The 18121-nt window shown below is 36.2% G+C and overlaps 3 protein-coding genes across 4 annotated transcripts; 1 reads left to right on the top strand and 2 right to left on the bottom strand.

Annotated features, from left to right (window-relative positions):
• Positions 1 to 1349: 1349 nt before the first annotated feature.
• Ergic53 (lectin, mannose binding protein ergic53) lies at positions 1350 to 6551 on the bottom strand. The gene is made up of 11 exons (XM_072011774.1): positions 6427 to 6551; positions 5240 to 5448; positions 4734 to 4790; positions 4239 to 4509; positions 4050 to 4149; positions 3861 to 3972; positions 3610 to 3784; positions 3345 to 3541; positions 3081 to 3271; positions 2807 to 3012; positions 1350 to 2714 (listed from the first exon to the last, which is right to left on the bottom strand). The coding sequence occupies exons 1-11, from the start codon at positions 6549 to 6551 to the stop codon at positions 2678 to 2680; spliced, it is 1680 nt and encodes a 559-aa protein (XP_071867875.1). The 3' UTR covers positions 1350 to 2677.
• Positions 6512 to 10087, top strand: Vti1a (Vesicle transport through interaction with t-SNAREs 1a). Of its 2 annotated transcripts, none has more exons than XM_072011777.1 (5): positions 6512 to 6631; positions 6764 to 6822; positions 7076 to 7423; positions 7569 to 7802; positions 9627 to 10087. In XM_072011777.1, the coding sequence occupies exons 1-4, from the start codon at positions 6538 to 6540 to the stop codon at positions 7725 to 7727; spliced, it is 660 nt and encodes a 219-aa protein (XP_071867878.1). In that variant the 5' UTR covers positions 6512 to 6537; the 3' UTR covers positions 7728 to 7802; positions 9627 to 10087. The 2 variants fall into 2 exon arrangements, with proteins under 2 accessions (XP_071867878.1, XP_071867877.1); XM_072011776.1 differs by having other exon boundaries at positions 7569 to 9431.
• On the bottom strand, positions 8491 to 17421 carry LOC139991567 (long-chain-fatty-acid--CoA ligase 1). Its single transcript, XM_072011772.1, has 8 exons — positions 17260 to 17421; positions 16576 to 16699; positions 16044 to 16380; positions 15157 to 15625; positions 11695 to 11985; positions 9625 to 9846; positions 9152 to 9469; positions 8491 to 8876 (listed from the first exon to the last, which is right to left on the bottom strand). Exons 1-8 carry the CDS (start codon positions 17332 to 17334, stop codon positions 8739 to 8741), a joined length of 1974 nt encoding a protein of 657 aa, XP_071867873.1. The 5' UTR covers positions 17335 to 17421; the 3' UTR covers positions 8491 to 8738.
• Between the last annotated feature and the right edge of the window lie 700 nt (positions 17422 to 18121).

Raw genomic sequence — 18121 nt, 5'->3', positions numbered from 1 at the left:
CCGGTACTGCTTGTTCGCTTTGCATTTCACTTGTATCTGTTCAAAGACGTGTCAAATTTCTACATTTGTATACAATATTTACGAATATAAACAACGTCCGTACGTCTGTATCTTATCTCGCGTATCTTACGTGAACGTTTTTATCAAGCACAGCGTTGTATATATAAGTTGAAATACCCGTTATAGAAAAAGATAAAATAGGATCATCTTTTCAGTCATACGAAGACAACGTACTTATCTCATTGGAAATATGTATCAGTTTCTCTTTCCAAAAGCATCGTTTCAGCTTTCATTGAATCATTCGCAAGATTTAACCACAACGCGTTTTCTCCCTTTCGCCTCGTTTGACACTGATTGTTACAAAGTGCTTGAGTGTTCGCGAATGAATAAAAGATAGAATATTCGAACTTATAAATCACAAGTTTCGTAGTCTAGAATTTATGCGACTTGGCTACTGAAACTTTTAAAATTCTGCTATCGCGTTATAAATTTGAAGAAGCAAACTCGAAGGAACCTTTGTCTATGACAGTGGTTCCCACAGGGTGCGCCGCTGCCGTTAGACTAACGTACGTATCTACGATTTTTCAGTATTTTTAATTGTATCATACATCTCTAATTTACTCCAATCTTGATACATATAAATACCTCTTTCGAGTAAATTTTAGAATCTATCGACAAAGTGGATCAAAATATTTGTACATTTTCTAAAGTACGCTGTGATTAAAGAAAGTTTGGAAACCACTGATAAGAAAAGAAATACTGAATTAAATAATGTATAACTAAATTAGAAACTTAATAAAAACTATCTCAATATAAAAAACTACAAAATTAATATTACGCATTTGAATGTTTAAGAGAATCCTATCGTGAAACTTATGTTGTTGCATGTGTGAATTTTTGATACCGAATTAATAAATTTGTTGTTCCATAAAAATGTTAATTTTGAAAAATATTACTTTGCGATATACAACGTTAAACAAATATTTCTTTAGGCATAAGTGCTTGATAAATGGAATAATTCTTAGCGAAATCAATAAAATTAGTAATCAAATAGCTTTATGCTTATAAACAGAACTGGACAATTCTATTTAAATAACAGTTTTATTTAATAGTTAATTTTTTAAATTTTGCTAAAAGCTTTATTAATTAGTTATCAAGCTTCACCGTTTTTCTGTTTCGTTGTTACGTTATAGGTTATAATCATAATACTTTAATTTACGCTTTTTAACTCTTCATTTCACTCTTTATCTAGTTTTCTATACCGTTTCATCAGGGAACTACATAGTACGAAAGAAAATTATATTTTATTTGTAAAGGAAATAAAAATGCAATTATTTGTACAAAAGACATTTGATAAAGTTTAACATATAATGTACGTTTTAAAACTTTACAGAATAATCACATACCCATATCCAATTCTTCAAAAATTGATAAGAAGACTCAGCAAAACCGTTGTGTAATTTGTTACATTACTCGTTACATTAGATTTCGATTAATCGCTTCAATCGTTTCGACGATTATGGTTGATCGATATATCACTTACAATTACTTTTCAAATAATCGCAGTCTCGTGCAAGTTTCTTTGAAGTTCAACTCGTTTATTAAACTTCAAATCATATTTTTTCGATTAGTAATTTTATTATCAGATATATTTCATTATACATTTACAATCTTCGATAAACTTTTACAAATGCAATAAGGTTGACAAGAATACCGAGTTTGCGGATAATTCGAGTTTGTTTTTCTCTACGCTTCTACTCGATACACCATATATACTTACAAAGTACGTATTCGATTAATAAAAACTTTTCTTATAATAGAGCTTCGGGGACGTTGTGATTGTTCGACGTCGCCTTCCCATTCTGCTTTTTTACTTTGAATTCGATAGAGCCATATTACCGAGTTTCTTATTTTTAATTTTAAGTATCTGACACGTTAGAAACGTGAAACTTACCTACACGCTCGATCGCCTAAGGGAATGTAGTACCAGATCGACAAATATCATAAGTAATATAATAAGAATTATTGGACTTCTCGGGAAAAAAAATTGTCTCAGTTTCCGTCATTCGATATGCCGATTATCGATACGAAATTTATATATAAACATTTATACGTTTCTTTAACCTTACGATAAATCGATATATAAGAAAAAATAATTATTTTTTGAAGAAAACTGGCCAAAAAAAGAAAAAATGTGCACATAACACAAAATATTTCTAATGAACGATGATAAAAGAATATATATCGTACACAACCATTTAAACACAACAAAATTTGTCACATTCGAAGATCACTGAATATCAATGAGATATTAGATTATTCACCTCAATTTCGCGTCTACTTTCTGCCACTTTATATATATATATATCTATGTCTATGGTTTACGATGACAAGAAACATATGACGCGTTGAGAATTATATTCAAAGTGTCTGAATTATACCAAGCTGAGCATAATTAATGATTTCTTTTTTATCATACTTTAGGAGCATTGACTGCTCCTTATCATATCACGTTAGGTCTATCGTGGATGAAGAATGTGTTTATTGTACAAATGTTCAGCAAAAATGCATGTTTTACGAATACGATTAACAAGTGATAAAAATATTAAATCAGTACGCAAAGGTAGAAATTTATCTTTATACCCTTACATCTGCATTGTAGGATTGAAAACAAGCATTAGTACAACTTCTTCGCCTGTGCTTCTTTGTTGTCTCTGCAAACAAAAAGATAATTTAAGTCCCATAAACTATGACTACATCATCTATATAAGACAAAGTAAACATTTAAAATAAAGCAAATATTTACCGGTACATGCTGTACGCTAGTAAAATGATCATCTGAACTGCCACAAAAAGTAAGAACATCGTTGTTGTTAAACAGTTCGTTGTTGGACAATCTGTTCCACCATTGCTTACTTTAGTGTTTATTTGAGTGATATCTCTTTTTAATGTATTAAGTCCATCTCGCATTTCCGAAATAAGTGAATGATAATCGTATCCCATCGGCTGCACCTATATAATATTCATTTTTAGTTGAAAATATTAATGGGAAACTAACAAAATTAAATGTCAATAAACACCTGAGCGGTAGGACTTCGAGCCTGATTGTTAAGAATAAGATCAGTCTTGGAATGCACCTCGTTTATATAGGATTCTATTTGTTTTGCTGTACTTATTATATTTTTTTGATTATTTAATACAATATCGACTTCTTGTCGGCGAATTGTATCAATAAGCTGTATTTGTCCTGGTTGGCCTCCCACTTGCACACCTATTTATTTTATAGTTGCTAAATTTCCTATTTACATTTATGTTTAATTATCGATGATTCAATAAGACCTTACCACCAACTTGAAGTTGGGATATTAAACTTAAAGATCGCTCTTGTCTTCCAACTATTTCGTCGAGTTTCCTATTAAGTTCTCGCAGCGCATCGAACATTTGACTTTGACCAGAGAAAATTTGTCGCAATTCTCTTTGATTATCAGTTTCAAAATATTCTACAAATTCCTCTTTCTCACGATGTTCGTTTGGATGATCTCTGTTGAATTAAATTATTTTGTGAAAACATACTTTATACTTGAAATATGCTTGTGTAATGTTCTTTACCTCCTATACTCTTCTTTCTGTTGTTCCAATTTTTTCTGGTAATCCATATACTCCTGACTAAGCTTTTGTTGTTCAAGCTCAAGAGATACTTTATGTTCTTCAGTCCTCATCTGACCAGTAAGAAATAGAGAATGTGTTAAGAAATGTGAAACATCATGGTCATCGGCCAAACCACCTTAAATGAAACATTATAGAAAATTGTAATTATATTGAAATAAAGATTAACTTGATATTCTTCTTATAATAAGTACCAGTAGCAGCAGAGACACCAAAGTACCCTCCTTTTGGTAGAACAACATTTTCAACTCGGAAACATATTTCATAATCTTGTTCATTGTTTGTCATACCATTATGGAATAGCACCTTTAATTAAGCATTAAAAATTATATGACAAGTACAATAGCAAATAACAATACATATAAATTTATATATACACTTACCGTTAGAATGTTCTCATAATATTCAATTTTTGCTCTTGTAGCAAATGGCTTATTACGAAAATCTCTTAAGCAACCGGCAGATAGCTGTGTTGTTCCATCACTATATTAAAATCAAGGTAAAGAATCATTCATTGAAAATATTAATTAACACTAAAAACACTAAAAAATATTATAAAAAATCTAATTCACTTAGTATGATCAAAGCTTTCTGTGCCATCATTGAGGACTGCCATGATGTAAGGATTGTTGTGTTTATTGTCATTGTCAAAGGAGTCGAAGAAAATTCCAAGACCTTTCCATTGATCAGAACTTCCAAAGACAGTGCCATTATAAGCACCCTTTTCAGCAGTATACCAAAAGGCTAAACCATCTGCTCCAATTCTTCCTCTTCCTGTTATTCTGAATATTAATTCAACTTCCCACCAATTAAAGGTAACAGGCTGTTTCACCCATATTGCACCTAAATATTATTTTAAATTCAAATATCATACCATTTTTTATTAATATAAAAGGATTATATTATGTTAACTTCTATTGCTCATATGCCTGATATAATAATATTGGATGTCATATAATAACTACCAAGTGGCAGTTTAAAATATCTTTATTTACACTAAGAAGTAATCTTTATTATAATTTAAGAAAATTAAAAGTAAAAGTTAATAAAATCAATTTTTCACATACCTTTCTGGCTTCTCAACGATGGAGCAACTCTAACGTTTTCTGCGCTTGCAATTGCATCTGAAATAAAGATAATATTTGCTGTAGATGATAGAACAACAAAAAATTACTTATAAAACAATATATGATGTACCATAAGTTCATGGATATGATAATAAACTGCTATATATCATAACATTGAATTATAAAATTGAATTCCTACGTATGAAAATAGATTTCGGACAATTAGCTGTGTTTAAATGTTTAGAATAAACTAAATTAGTATTTCAAATGTAAATAACAACATTTACATGTGTTGTGATTTTTGAAATTTCATCAAATTTTACCAAGTAAATATCATCATTTTAATACATAAATTCATTCAAGAGCATGAAATTCAATTAAAATTGGAATTTCTAAACAAAATAATAGTGCTTTCCATTTAAATAATCAAAAAGCCGACTATAAGAAAAGAACATACGGCAGTATTTTATAACACGCGTAATTGGTTAGGTTGATACTTTACTTACTTCCTCCGTATTCCCAAAAAGGCACGCTCCCATCTTTTTGTGCGAGATACGGTGGCTTAAAGGAGTATTTATATTCGAATTTTCGATGGGGTGTCTCACCGAGAACCGCATAAATTACACAAAACACATGAAAAATTAAAAGCCACCTCACCTCGGCGGCCATCTTCATTTCGACTGTTGAATCGAAAGTAGATTGACCGTAGTCGACTCTGCAACCAGTTAAAACGATTGGTAGTACTCTATAAATTCTTCTTTTGATTGGTGTATTACCAATGACGTGTCAATTTCGTAGCCATATTTCGAAGATTTCACCCTCCACCACTGTTGTATTATTTTACTGGTATTGTAACTTTTTATTTTCTTATGATATTCGACTTGGTAAAAGGATCACATAGAAGTTTATTAGTTTCCAACCATGAACCTTATGTGCTGAATTTATGTTTCTCTGTTTTTTGAGGACGTGTCATAGAGAAACATGGCGTTATAATGAATCAAGTGTCCAGTAGATTTAACAACCAATAAAGAATTTATCAATGAACGTCATTCATCTAGAATTGCATGGATACAGCTTTTGCAGAGTAAATAGTTTTAAATATTGTTGATAAAACTCTGTGACGATATATAATTCAACTATAGATACTTTAGACAGTACAAAATAGCATATACATTGAGAAATTGTTTACTAAACGTGTTAAGTGCATATATATTTTTAGTATTCTTATTGCGCATATTTAATTATGTAAAGATAAAACGGTTATTTCATTGTCGCTGATAAAGCGAAAGTTTCGAAATCGCTGATGTATCACTGATAAAATTTGCTTATCCTTGTATTCGATCATATGTATCTTTAAATTTTACTTAAACTTCAATATGTACAATACCGGAGAGAAAATATAATCCCTACGAATATTAACAAGCTTGTTTAAAATATGTATGTAAACAGTTCATGCAGACACAAATATATAATTTACAAATCTTTCGAATATATTAGAGTATATGTAAATATATAAAAAGCTAAAGCATATTAATATTTCATATAATTATTTTATTGTTTCTATTTTCTGTTTAAGCAAAAAGGTCGATACAATATATGATACGATATGATACAAAAATCAGCTGTTAATATGTACATATCTATTTTTTTCCATGTAGAGAGAATGATTGCAAATACAAAGTCAAATACATACATTTTCTCAGCTGATTTCAGAACGCAGCTGTTACAAGTTATTCGATGTGTAATCTCTGATAGTGAACGTCCTCTTTTCCATATATTCGTCTCCAATGGAAATACGTTCAAGATGGCGTCGCTCATTGACAACTATGAGCAACAATACGCCGTTTTGACAGCTGACATTACTGCAAAAATTGGTAGAATAAGAACACAAAGCGGCAGTAAGTACGATCAAAACAGAATCATAGTGGTCCTCTTATTGTAGAGCACAAATCGTTGTTTCTAAAGTGAACGCTGTCTATCCTCTGGCATTATTAAACAACAATAATCGATACACGTGACGTAATTTACAGATGATAAAAGACTGTCCATTCAAGATGTGGATAGGCAGATCGAAGAGGCTCAAGAACTGGTAAAATGAAATATTTATTTTGTCTTCTATTTTAAAATCATTCTAATACATCAAAGTTTCAATTTGCTAAAAATTTCCGAAAGTTTATATTTTCAGTTTTAGGGTTAGAGTGAAATTGATTTTTCATTTTTACTTTGCATATGAAAATAAGTAGAATGAAAGGATCATATATTTTAATGACAGTATTTAATCAAAGACCGAATAACTATATAAAGTTTTGATAGTTTCTGTTGTTCTTATGTTTAACCTGTAGCTCGAGCAAATGGAATTGGAGGTTCGTGGGGTGAATGGTGCAGCACGTGATCGCTTGCGCGGTCGAGTAGAGAGTCATAGGGCAGAATTAAAACGATTGACACAAGAATTTCAATCGGCCAAAAAGGCAAAGGATGAAAGTATTGAAATAAGCAGGGAAGATTCATGGGAGAATAATATTACAGAGGACCAGAAAAAAAGATTATTAGATACCTCGGAACAAATAGACCGCACAGGTAGAACTTTACAGAATGGATATCGAATGGTATTAGAAACAGAAGAAATTGGTTCTGAAGTATTGAAGGAACTGCACGAGCAAAGAGAGACGATTCAAAAAGGAAGAGCAAGGGTAAGATATTAGTCTGATCTTATATGTATATATTATATAAATATACATACATATATATAAATTTTTGTCAAATACGAGTATTCAAACTGCTTCGTTACTGTTACAATGTTATTATTGATACGATAATATAATTTATTTTTTCTAGTTACGAGATACGGATGCAGAGCTAGGTCGTGGTTCACGTTTACTCTCGGGAATGATGTTTAGAAGTCTTCAACAAAGAATTGTTTTAGCAGTAGTGGCATTAACGCTTATAATTGTTGCTTGTATTGTTATGTACTATAGCTTTAAATCTAAAAGCTAAAGACGAAAGTAGAACGAACGTTTTGGTTGGGAGATATTGGTTCAGAAGCCATATTTGATATTCACTCAATTTCAGGTATTATGATTATTGAATACAATGTTTGTTAGGGGATTATTAAATTACACACGAAGGAATGTTATATATCATCCTTTCATTGATCTTTTCACTCATTTGGAGCATTTAGTATCATTATAATTTAAGCATTCTATGCTCACTAGTGTTAATCACAGTTCCATATGGATTCAATATATATATTTAATGTTACCACACAAGAAGAAACGCTTAAATATGACAGAATTACGTCAGACAGTGAGAGAAAAGTTCTAATGTATTATTAATAATTATAAAAAGTTAATCTGTCCAGCGCCGTATGTGAACATTGTTCATAGAAACGGAATTTATTAAAATGTTCCCATGTATTTAGAATCATCTTGTAATACGTTTTTAAGTTGTCCGGTTTTGCAATCGATTTTTATTACATTAATCTCAAGTTCGTTTTACACATTGCACATATATCTGATTGCATTTTACGGTAATAAATGATTATTCGTTTTTAAATATCCTACTTTGTACTAGATCATAATTCAGAATTCATTTGACTATTGTTATCGATAAAAATATACATCTATAATGTACCGTTAAGGGTGTCATAAAGGCGGTAATAATTTGTATCAAAATACAGGAATAGGGAGACGAAGAAATCTGTAAATACACGCGACAAATATCAAAGGATGACTATAGTCAAGAGAAAACGAGACGCACCTAATAACAACACATTTTATTATAATGTTATCGATTATCTTGATAGCCTAAACGGTGCTTTTCTTCTGTTTATTTTTTTGCGCCTCTATGTAATTGTGAAGAAAATGATATAATAAAGTATCGCGGGATAACAAATATTCGATGGCGGAAGTGATTTCTCTATGAATGCGACGCAAACGCGTCTCGATTTTTCGCGTTGCTGTTCTCGATGCTAAAGAAAACAGAATCAAAGACAATGCTCAGTCTAAATCAGTCCAAATGTCGATAGAGATCTTCTATCTGCGGTTTGAAGTAGTCTTTCAACTGAGGTCGTTTCATTTTCAATGTTGGTGTAAGAAGGCCATTTTGTACGGAGAACGGATCCGGATGTAAATAAATGTCTTTCACCTGATACGAACAGAAACGATAGTGTTGTATATAACTCGCAAACTGTGTCAATGATAGAAGTTACTTCGAAATTATATCACTTTACAGTAAAATTTTTATCTTTTAAACGTTACGTGAGCGGTGCGTTTAAAGGTCTTGGATACTTTAGTCGAAAAATATTTTTGATTGTTACGTCGATAAAAAAAAAACTTTACTTTTTTGTTTTCCTTTATGCGCGCAAACAAATGAAAGCAAATTAATTTTTTTAAGTAAAAATATTGGCAGATTTTTCCCACCTGTTCGAAAGATTTGAGACCGGCTTCTTTTCCCCACGAAAGCATGTCGTCCATGATCAACTGTTTGACTTGCGGATTAGCACATAATACGCTGAGTGTACCTGGTATACCGTTCTCCACCGCCCAACATTTTACAACATCCACGTGTGGTATTACTATTCCTACAACGCAAGATTTTAGGGATTCCCCGTGGACGAACACTTGATGAACATATTGACTGCGTAAATAAATATTCTCGATTTTCTCTGGAACTATGTATTCTCCTTGCGAAAGCTTGAAGGTGTGTTTTCTTCGATCGATTATTTTAAGTGTTCCGTTCTAGAAAGAAAGAATTGTATTAATTCGATTAATTCAAACAGAAAATATTAAAATAGTAGTAAAAGTTCTATTTGTAACAAAAAGATTAAAATTCGGACTTGCGTTGAACCAGACGTATCGTAAGAAATATGTTTAATTATATCGTTTCCTCTTACAGGTAACCACATGCCAACGTCACCGGTATGGTGCCAGCCGAATTCATCGATAACTTGAGCAGTTCTTTCGGGATCCTTGAAATACCCTACGAAAACGTTGGTGCCTTTTACGCACACTTCGCCTTGATTCTTCTTCGCAAAGTATTCCATTTCCGGAACGTCCACCAATTTAATGCAGCAACAAGGGACTGGTGGACCTACATGTTCTGGTACATGATCGCCCTATAATAATAACGCATAAAGGTAGATAAATTCAGATTCTCACTATTAGATATCGAAAATATTTTTAGCTAATTCTTCAATCGTATTTTTAATATTGTACGTTTTTAAACTGATAATTCATTCGGGCGAACGCTTCGTAATTACTTGAAACATTCGCTGCAAATATTGTTAAGCTGTTGTGTAACGTGTTATGTAAATCGAATAAATCTGAAAATCAACGTACGTACGAGAAATATGTAAATTTGGTTTCTTTTTTTTTTTTTTTTTTTTTTTGTACGATTGCAACAATAAGTCTACCAGTTATCAGTTTAAACACCGAAGTAGAAATTATAAATTACGGATATCTTATCCGACTTATATAATTTACATCGAATTATTAGTCCTGTTTCGTTATATCGGAATGTCAGTTACGACACATATTTTACACAAAACGGCTATTTGTTATCGCGAGCTGAGCAATTATGTATTCTATGTCATCACTCGGCATTACACCGTGTACCGTAGTACGCCGAACATTTTACAAATGTTCTCTTTTTAACGTAATTTAGACCATAATGACTTTGTACAAAATGATAGAATATTTTACAGTAATTGTAGACGCGTATGCATACATATATTTACACGGTCGATCGTGATGATTTACCAAGTGACGTGATTTACCACGTGCTTTGGCGCGTGCTTGCAACATTTTTTTCTCGCCGGTCTGCCCGACAAGAATATACCTATGCCCGCGTATAAATAATAGCTGGTTTCGTCTAGCCACGTATAATACATCGATACCTGTAAATATGCCAAGAATAGTGACCACGCGTGTCACTTGATCGTTGTTCGGTTGAACTCGAACGAAATCGAACGATCTCGTCGCGTGTTCACCGTTGTTTCTCGATTTGTTTTTATTTAGAGGCTATCGATTCCAACGAAGAGAAAAAATTAGTTTTAACAAGCGAATTTTCCATCAAAATTAAATTAAATTATTATTTATTATTCGCAAATCAAACGCTGCAAGAATCCTTTGCGTAAACATCGTATTTTGAATTGACTGATAACTTTCGGATAATTTATTTTTTTAACGCAAAATGGCTTGCTTTTCTAGCTGGCTGAAATCTGTAACCCGCGATTTATAAGGTCAGCGAGTGCACGAGCGATTTATTTACGGAGCATTTATTGACCGGCTCTTTCGCCGGAGAGATACGGCTATGTATCCGTTTCGAGTTGAAACGTCTGTTAACGTACCCCGTTTATTCCCCTCGTTGCATTCCATTCACTACGTGTATATGTATAGCATTACTCGAGTAAGAAACGGTTAAACGACAAACATACTTTGAGGTAACTGCGTGTCTTCGATTCAACGTTGACACGTTCAGCTATGTGCAACACGTGGAATTGGAAGGAAGAGAACTAATCACATATCGTTTAAAAAGGTTCTCGATTTAACAAATTAATACTTTTCGCGATCAGACAGATCGTAGATTCAAATAACGGTGCCATAAAAAATTACTGACGTTAAAATTAACATCTTGTTAACTGTTAATCTCAATTATCTTGTTTACGTCGAGTCAAATGATACATTTATCTAAATTTCTGTTTCACGTTCCGCGAGCTATCCAAGTAATCGACTAATTAATCTCTCGTTAGAGCGAGACATAGAAATTAATCGTTTCTTTAGCGGGTGTTAAGCGCCGAGTGTCTAGTATCATTTAACACCGATCGACGATCGATTGCCTAACGCATGAATTAATCGAGTAAAAAAAAAAAAAAAAAGTAAAAACGTAAAGTGAAATTTGTGCGATGCGCTTAAGGACGTATAAACGTCTACAGCCCAGTCGTTAGCGCTTGAACCATTCTAACCTGGACAGTAAGAGTGATCGGTGCACCGCACTCGGTCTGACCGTATCCCTCGACGACTATACAGCCGAGAGCGCATCTGGTAAAGGTGAGAACGTTGCCCGCTAACGGGGCAGATCCAACGACCATCAGCCTCAATCTGCCTCCTGTCGATTCCCTGATCTTCGCGAAGGCCAACTTGTCCCATACGCTGTTGTTCCTGATGATCCCTTTCTTGATCTCTGCCTCCTTCGCTCGCATACCCAGGCTGAATACCAGCCTCTTCAAGCACGAACTCTGAAGTTCAGTTTGGACCTGCAAGATGCCGATTGGTGACTATGCCTGCTATATTTAACGTGGTTGATCGAGCGATCCAGCTTGGTGGTGGACTGTTTTCGCGAAGAACACTGGCAACCGGCGGGTGAACGAATTACAATAGATCTCCATTTATATACCCGAAAAGAAATTTTAGATGATGCTCGATCGACACGTTCTTAAAGCGAAACGAGATCTCTCGCTTTTCACAAGTATTTCGAACAGTCAAGTATAGAAATCGTCTTGACAGCTCTGAAATTCGAGGAGCTTCTTCGAAACGTTGGAGATGGAGAATCGATCTTTTTGATGTCTCTGTACTATTAGGACAGACTTGTTTACCAGGGAGTTCAATTTCTGGCTTGTACGGTTGTTACGGTTTATTCCAAACCTACTTTCGAAATATTTATTTCTGAATCTTAACTGTGCGTGAGTGGACGATTTCCTTGAAGAAAAGCTGTTTACTGGCATCGATGAGTTACGTGATCGCGCGATGATACACCTTTAGAACGCTCGTTTGGGTAGTTTGTCAGTTTTGTGTAATAGGAGATTTATGGAGTATAGCAGCTTTATATAGATTTTACATCTCTGTTTCCGTTCTATACGATTAACGTAATAATTAGAATGATATTCTAATAAATAAATATTAAATTTGTTCGATATAATATTAAATAATCCACATATTTTCTATTCGACTGTCATCGTCGTTCTTTAGAATCGGAGGAAAACATCGAGCCTACGCTAGTCGATAAAGTGGACTTTCGAGTGTTGCATTAATTTACGGCTCTAAGCAAAGTCATGCCATCTGGCTATTTTTGCGAATATATTCACGCGTAGCACATTCAAGAACAGAATAGAGTTATGCGTTTTTGCACGGATTACGAGTTACGAACGTATCGAAAGCAGTAATCTTTATATTAGACATTAAAATCACCTCGTTCGAAGATAAATAAGAAAATTGCGACGTCTTTATAAATTCTCGTTAATACGCTGTATCGCTATGTCAACTGTCAAGTCTCGTATTAATCGTGGCGGTAGCGGATTTTTGTTGAATCTAATATCCGAGAAATTTTGTATTAAATTTGATATCAATTCTTGCTCCAATTATTATTATATGTCAATTTCATCGAACTTGTGATAAGAGAGAAAACATGTGTACATATTCATTCACATCACGAATTTGATACGTAAATTTATTACGAAAGCATAAAATGCACAAATTCCATTCATTCGTGATATCAGGGTCACGGTAGAAGATGGAACTGCCTCTCCACCTGTTTCGTCGCGCTATCCCTGTCATCCTCGATCTGGTTCTGCCAGTACTGTCTCAAAATGTATTACGTAACATTGACCTTAATAAAATGCGACATATATTCTTACGTATACGCTTCGTGTCGATGTACTATCGCGAAAATATTTTCGTTTTTAAAGTGCAAAAAGCTTCCTAGAAAAATATACATGGAATTAAAATCTGTAATCGATTATTCCTGTGTTATCGAAACTCCTCTAATTTCATTTATAATAGCAACGAGATGAATAGGATCTTATCCCGCGTAATTTGTTTTCACAAAGACTTGTAATGTTTGGAAGTGAACGAAGGTAATAAATCTTTGCTAACTGTGTTTAAGTTTTCATAAATCATCGAAAGCTAAACCTTAGAAAAATAAGCTTACCATTAAATAAGAATCACTTAACACATAGTTAACGAAAAATCGCACAGGATCGACTCGATAATATATTATCCGCTGATTCATACGTTTTTCATAAGTCTCTTGATCCTCGCAGATTTATACTCGATAGACCAAGAACCATACATTTACAACTAAAAGACCACTTTCTGTCAAAGAACATGTAAAGCGAAACTTGCTAATCCCCTTTGAGTAATCAGAAGCTGAAGGGATATCCATAAATCGTGCAAGTAGTTGGAAAGGGAATATAAATCGGTGTATTTTTTTAACAAAAAATTTTCCTAGACCATAGGATAGTTACGCTAGCAGTCGTGAAATATATGTATATTCTAAATTTCCTAAAACGCAGCTTCTTTTCGCAAGGATTTAAGATACTCGCGAAACGAGTAGATTTTCTCGCGACACGGAATACGTTAATCGTCCATCGATCTGAAAATAGACAAGGAAAGAGGGTTTATTATTTCGGCCGTGAGCAGAGATACGTATACGTAGAAGACATTCGCGCGAAACAAACACGTCTGGATAATTTCGCTAATGCAACTGTCCATCAAACTCGAACGTAGCCGAGGCGACTCGTGATATTCGTCAAATTATTTTTAGCCACCGGTACAAGGGGAAATTCATTAAGCGTTTCACAAGATGACCGATCTTGTCTGCCGATAAATTGTCCGGGAATAAATTACTTAGCGCGTATTCTTGCACTCCGACACTTCGTCAAGGGTAAAAATATCACCTCACTCGTAAATCGCTACTCGTTGGAGACGAACGAGTCACGAATTCCACGATTTCCGTGGGACGCGATTTCCTACGCCCTACGGGTTATCCGTCCTTGCATCTCGATGAGCGCACTCTAAAATAATCTTTTTCGATTCTCCGGTAACTTTGATCGCCAAGAATACCACTTGAACACTCGCCACTGCCACCCAAATGGTAAACACGGAATAGAAATTTCCTAAACACATCCGCGTCAAGTATTTTGTTTAGATAATTATATTTGCGGCGAGCGGAACTTTTCGTTTAGTCGCTATTTTCGACCAAGTGCGTGGAAAAGTGTTTTACGAACGTTTGGAAAAGATATATCAGAAGGGAGGCACAAGGTTTCGTGGTAAGTAGTAATAAACATAAATTAATCTCTTCTTCGAAGAGTTACACCTGTCTCAAGATATTTTAAGTTATAAGTTACTAAATCACTGTTTTATTTGCGTAATTGTTTTTACTTGTTTGATTTATGAATATAATTACGAACGCGAAACGCAAGTGCGCGTTTTTCGCTAATGATCTAAATATCGATTATTTCGAAAATCAACTTCCACTTCAACCACACCGGTAATTACCGTGTTGGTTTCGTGGCAAATTACGCGAACAAAACTAGAAACAATGAATTCGGTGTATATTTACCAGCGTCAGGTGGTGGCAGAGTAAGTTGGAAACAAGGAGGTACGAGGTGATTGGGAAATCGGTGAATTTCGTAAGTAGTTGTGCTCACCTTGTCGTACATTCGATTCAACAGTCTCGGCACCGCTGGCATCACGGTAGGCCTCAAGGCTTTCATATCCTCGGGCAACCTTTTAATGTCACCGCTGTAGAAACCCACGGACGCGCCCACCATGTACATGCCGTTCTCGCAGCATCGTTCCAGCATGTGTGCCAGGGGCAAAAAGCTGATCATCGTATCCTTGTACGAAGGCCTGTGCTCGCCTAATTGTATCAAAACCGCGCTTATACTCGCCATCACGTTCTGATGCGTCAACATCACGCCTTTCGGATTCCCCGTGGTCCCGGACGTATAGCATATGGTGCACAGATCCGTCGTCTTGGGCGGAACTTCCGGATGATTTTTTTGGGCGCCGATACGTTCTACTTCCTCGAACTTGAACAACTCGACGCCGCGGTTCTTCGCCCTCTGGTTCGTCGCTTGTCTCGTCTCCTTTATCACCACCATTTTCCTTAGACATCTGGAATGAAAGACGATTATCCGATCGGTCGAATCCAGTCAGCGGATAAGCAGGATTCGGCTTTTTTTTAATACGTTACTTCGTTACGTTAAATCGAAATTGCAATAAAAAAGTCGCGTTAGTTTACCGTGCCAAGATGTCTCAGGACACTGCACGGAAACGTTTAAATTTGTTTGCAATACCACGCGAGATTTGTAAATCGTGTCGCGCGTCGATGTTGTAAAAAATGCGTTTATATCGATTCGTGGCATACTGCCACTGCAACAACCCTAACACTATCACGCTCTCGAGCGATCGGAATTGTAACTTGTATCACTGTCCGATCGAAAACACGTTCCGTCTTCGATTCTTTTAACGCAAGAGGCTTACGTTCGATAAAATTATACTTCTCGAAGGAATTTCGACGAAAGACACGTACCTCGGCGCCTTGTCGAGCAGCAAATTGCACTTGCTGTCGTTCTCGCAGACGACTAAATTGATCTCAGCCTGGTTAATGATAAAGGCACAGGCATCAGGACCCAGTGTGTCGTACAAAGGCACTACTGCCAACGAATACGTGTAGCAAGCCTGCTCGGCGAGGATCCATTCCGGACAGTTCTGACTGTAGAGACCCACGAGTGCGTGCGATCCTGGCATCAGCCCCAAAGACACTAAGCCAGAACCGAAATTCTTCGCCCTGAGCAGGGTCTCGTTGTAATGTAGCCACTGGTATGGTTTGTTTGGTCCATCACGCCAGCCAAGACAGGGTCCGTTGTCTGTGTGTCAAGAAGACCAGCTAACGAATAATAATCACGTACGTCCGGAAAAGATCACACGTATTTACAAAAATGAGAATTTGTCAAGTCGCGCGTCTATCGAAATTGCAGTCCCGCGTGACAGGATAGACGCGAAAACGAGACGATTCGCGTGTTAACGATTCGCAAATCAAGCTGAGATGAGTTCGAACTTACTGGACTCCTTGGCGCCTTTACGGAAACCGTCGTACAGAGTCCTTGTATCCTCGTACAAGAAGCTCACGAACTTTCCCTCCTTGCTGTCCTTATAAAACCTCGACACTTTGATCAGGTCAGTACCCTGCAAAACACACACGTTTGCGCACGTGAAATCCGACATATGTTTTTCATCGTTATATAACGGAATGCCAAGTGCAAATCTAAGAATATCGGACACGTCGTGCGACGGGGATATTGCATGGCACGTAGACGCAATGGGGTGGTACGTCGAGGTATCGACCCGTCCTCGAGATCACGAAATCCCTACAATGGAAAGCGACCGTCGCTCGAGCTTCGTTTTCCTGCTTTTCCTTCCACCATTCTTCTACCGCCTTTGCGACGATTCAACGTCGCCAAGTCGCTTGTGCAACAAGTCTGCCCACCTACACACGCGCGTGCTTCGACATCGGACGGACTGGCTCGTGGATTTCATCAGAACCTTCTATGGTCTAATGCGTATCGACCATTTGTTGTGGGGATAAACCAAGAGAAATGGTTTTGTATCGCGGTTATTTGTTCACGATTTTCTAAGATTTAACTTAGCATGCCGTCAGGTGGTCCCGAAGATGGCGAAGAACGAAAGTTAATGGAACGGTTTGAACAGGGAACCGATCGAATCGGAGAACTAAGAAAACACTCCACCTTGACTGTGTCGGACTGATCGCTGATGTCGATCGGTGGTCGAAGAGGCGGAGGGGAGAAACAACTGGACGTCATAATCTCGAGACGATCGATGAACGCTACACAGAGAAAGCCCGTTGCACGAGCGGCCACGGGCCGACGTCCTGCTCCTTTTCAGCTGAAGATCTTGCCCGGGATACGCACGGTCACTTGAAACGAGACGAGGGCCCGTACCGGCCACGGGATCGACACCACCTCTTCAATGTCGCAGCTCACCTCTCAATCACTTTGCTTGTCAGAAGTGCTACTGCTGCTGCTGCTGCTCCACCGAGAGGAGCGGCTGCTATCAGTAGCTCGCACATAAGACTAGCTGCTCATCTCTCTACGACGATCTTCGACTATATTTAAATATAGTGGACCGCTGGTGGAGCGAGCGTCGTCCTCAACAGCCACCGAACTTGTTGGATGATCGCCAGCGAAAAAATCGATCAACCCATCGGACTTTAACGCCGAACGAGCTGGCTGAAAGCGCTCGTTAAAGATTCTTCCATGAACGACGACAGCCGCTTTTTCAACCACCACCGAGAGAGTCATCATACTCGCGATTAATGCAAGCGTTCCAGTCGGTGCTAACGATTTAAGAAGAGTCAATATCGATCAAACGTTAGACGTTAAGTGTGGTTTGATCTTCCTGCATCTGCGTTTTCCGACGAGTCGCTTGCGTTGATGTTTCCGATGCTCTGCAGAGGCTAAGATTGATTTACGACCAATCGAATTGAATTACGATTTATAGAGACTAAATATAATGATCGAAAGTCGATCAAATTTTTATCAAAGGTGTATCAAAGGTAATATAATATTTCAAATATTATTGATCGTCCGA

Source organism: Bombus fervidus, chromosome 10 (genome assembly GCF_041682495.2).
Source record: "Bombus fervidus isolate BK054 chromosome 10, iyBomFerv1, whole genome shotgun sequence".
Taxonomy (NCBI): Eukaryota; Metazoa; Arthropoda; class Insecta; order Hymenoptera; family Apidae; genus Bombus; species Bombus fervidus.
The sequence above is the reverse complement of the archived record's forward strand: the minus strand, read 5'-3'. Positions and strand labels throughout refer to the sequence as shown.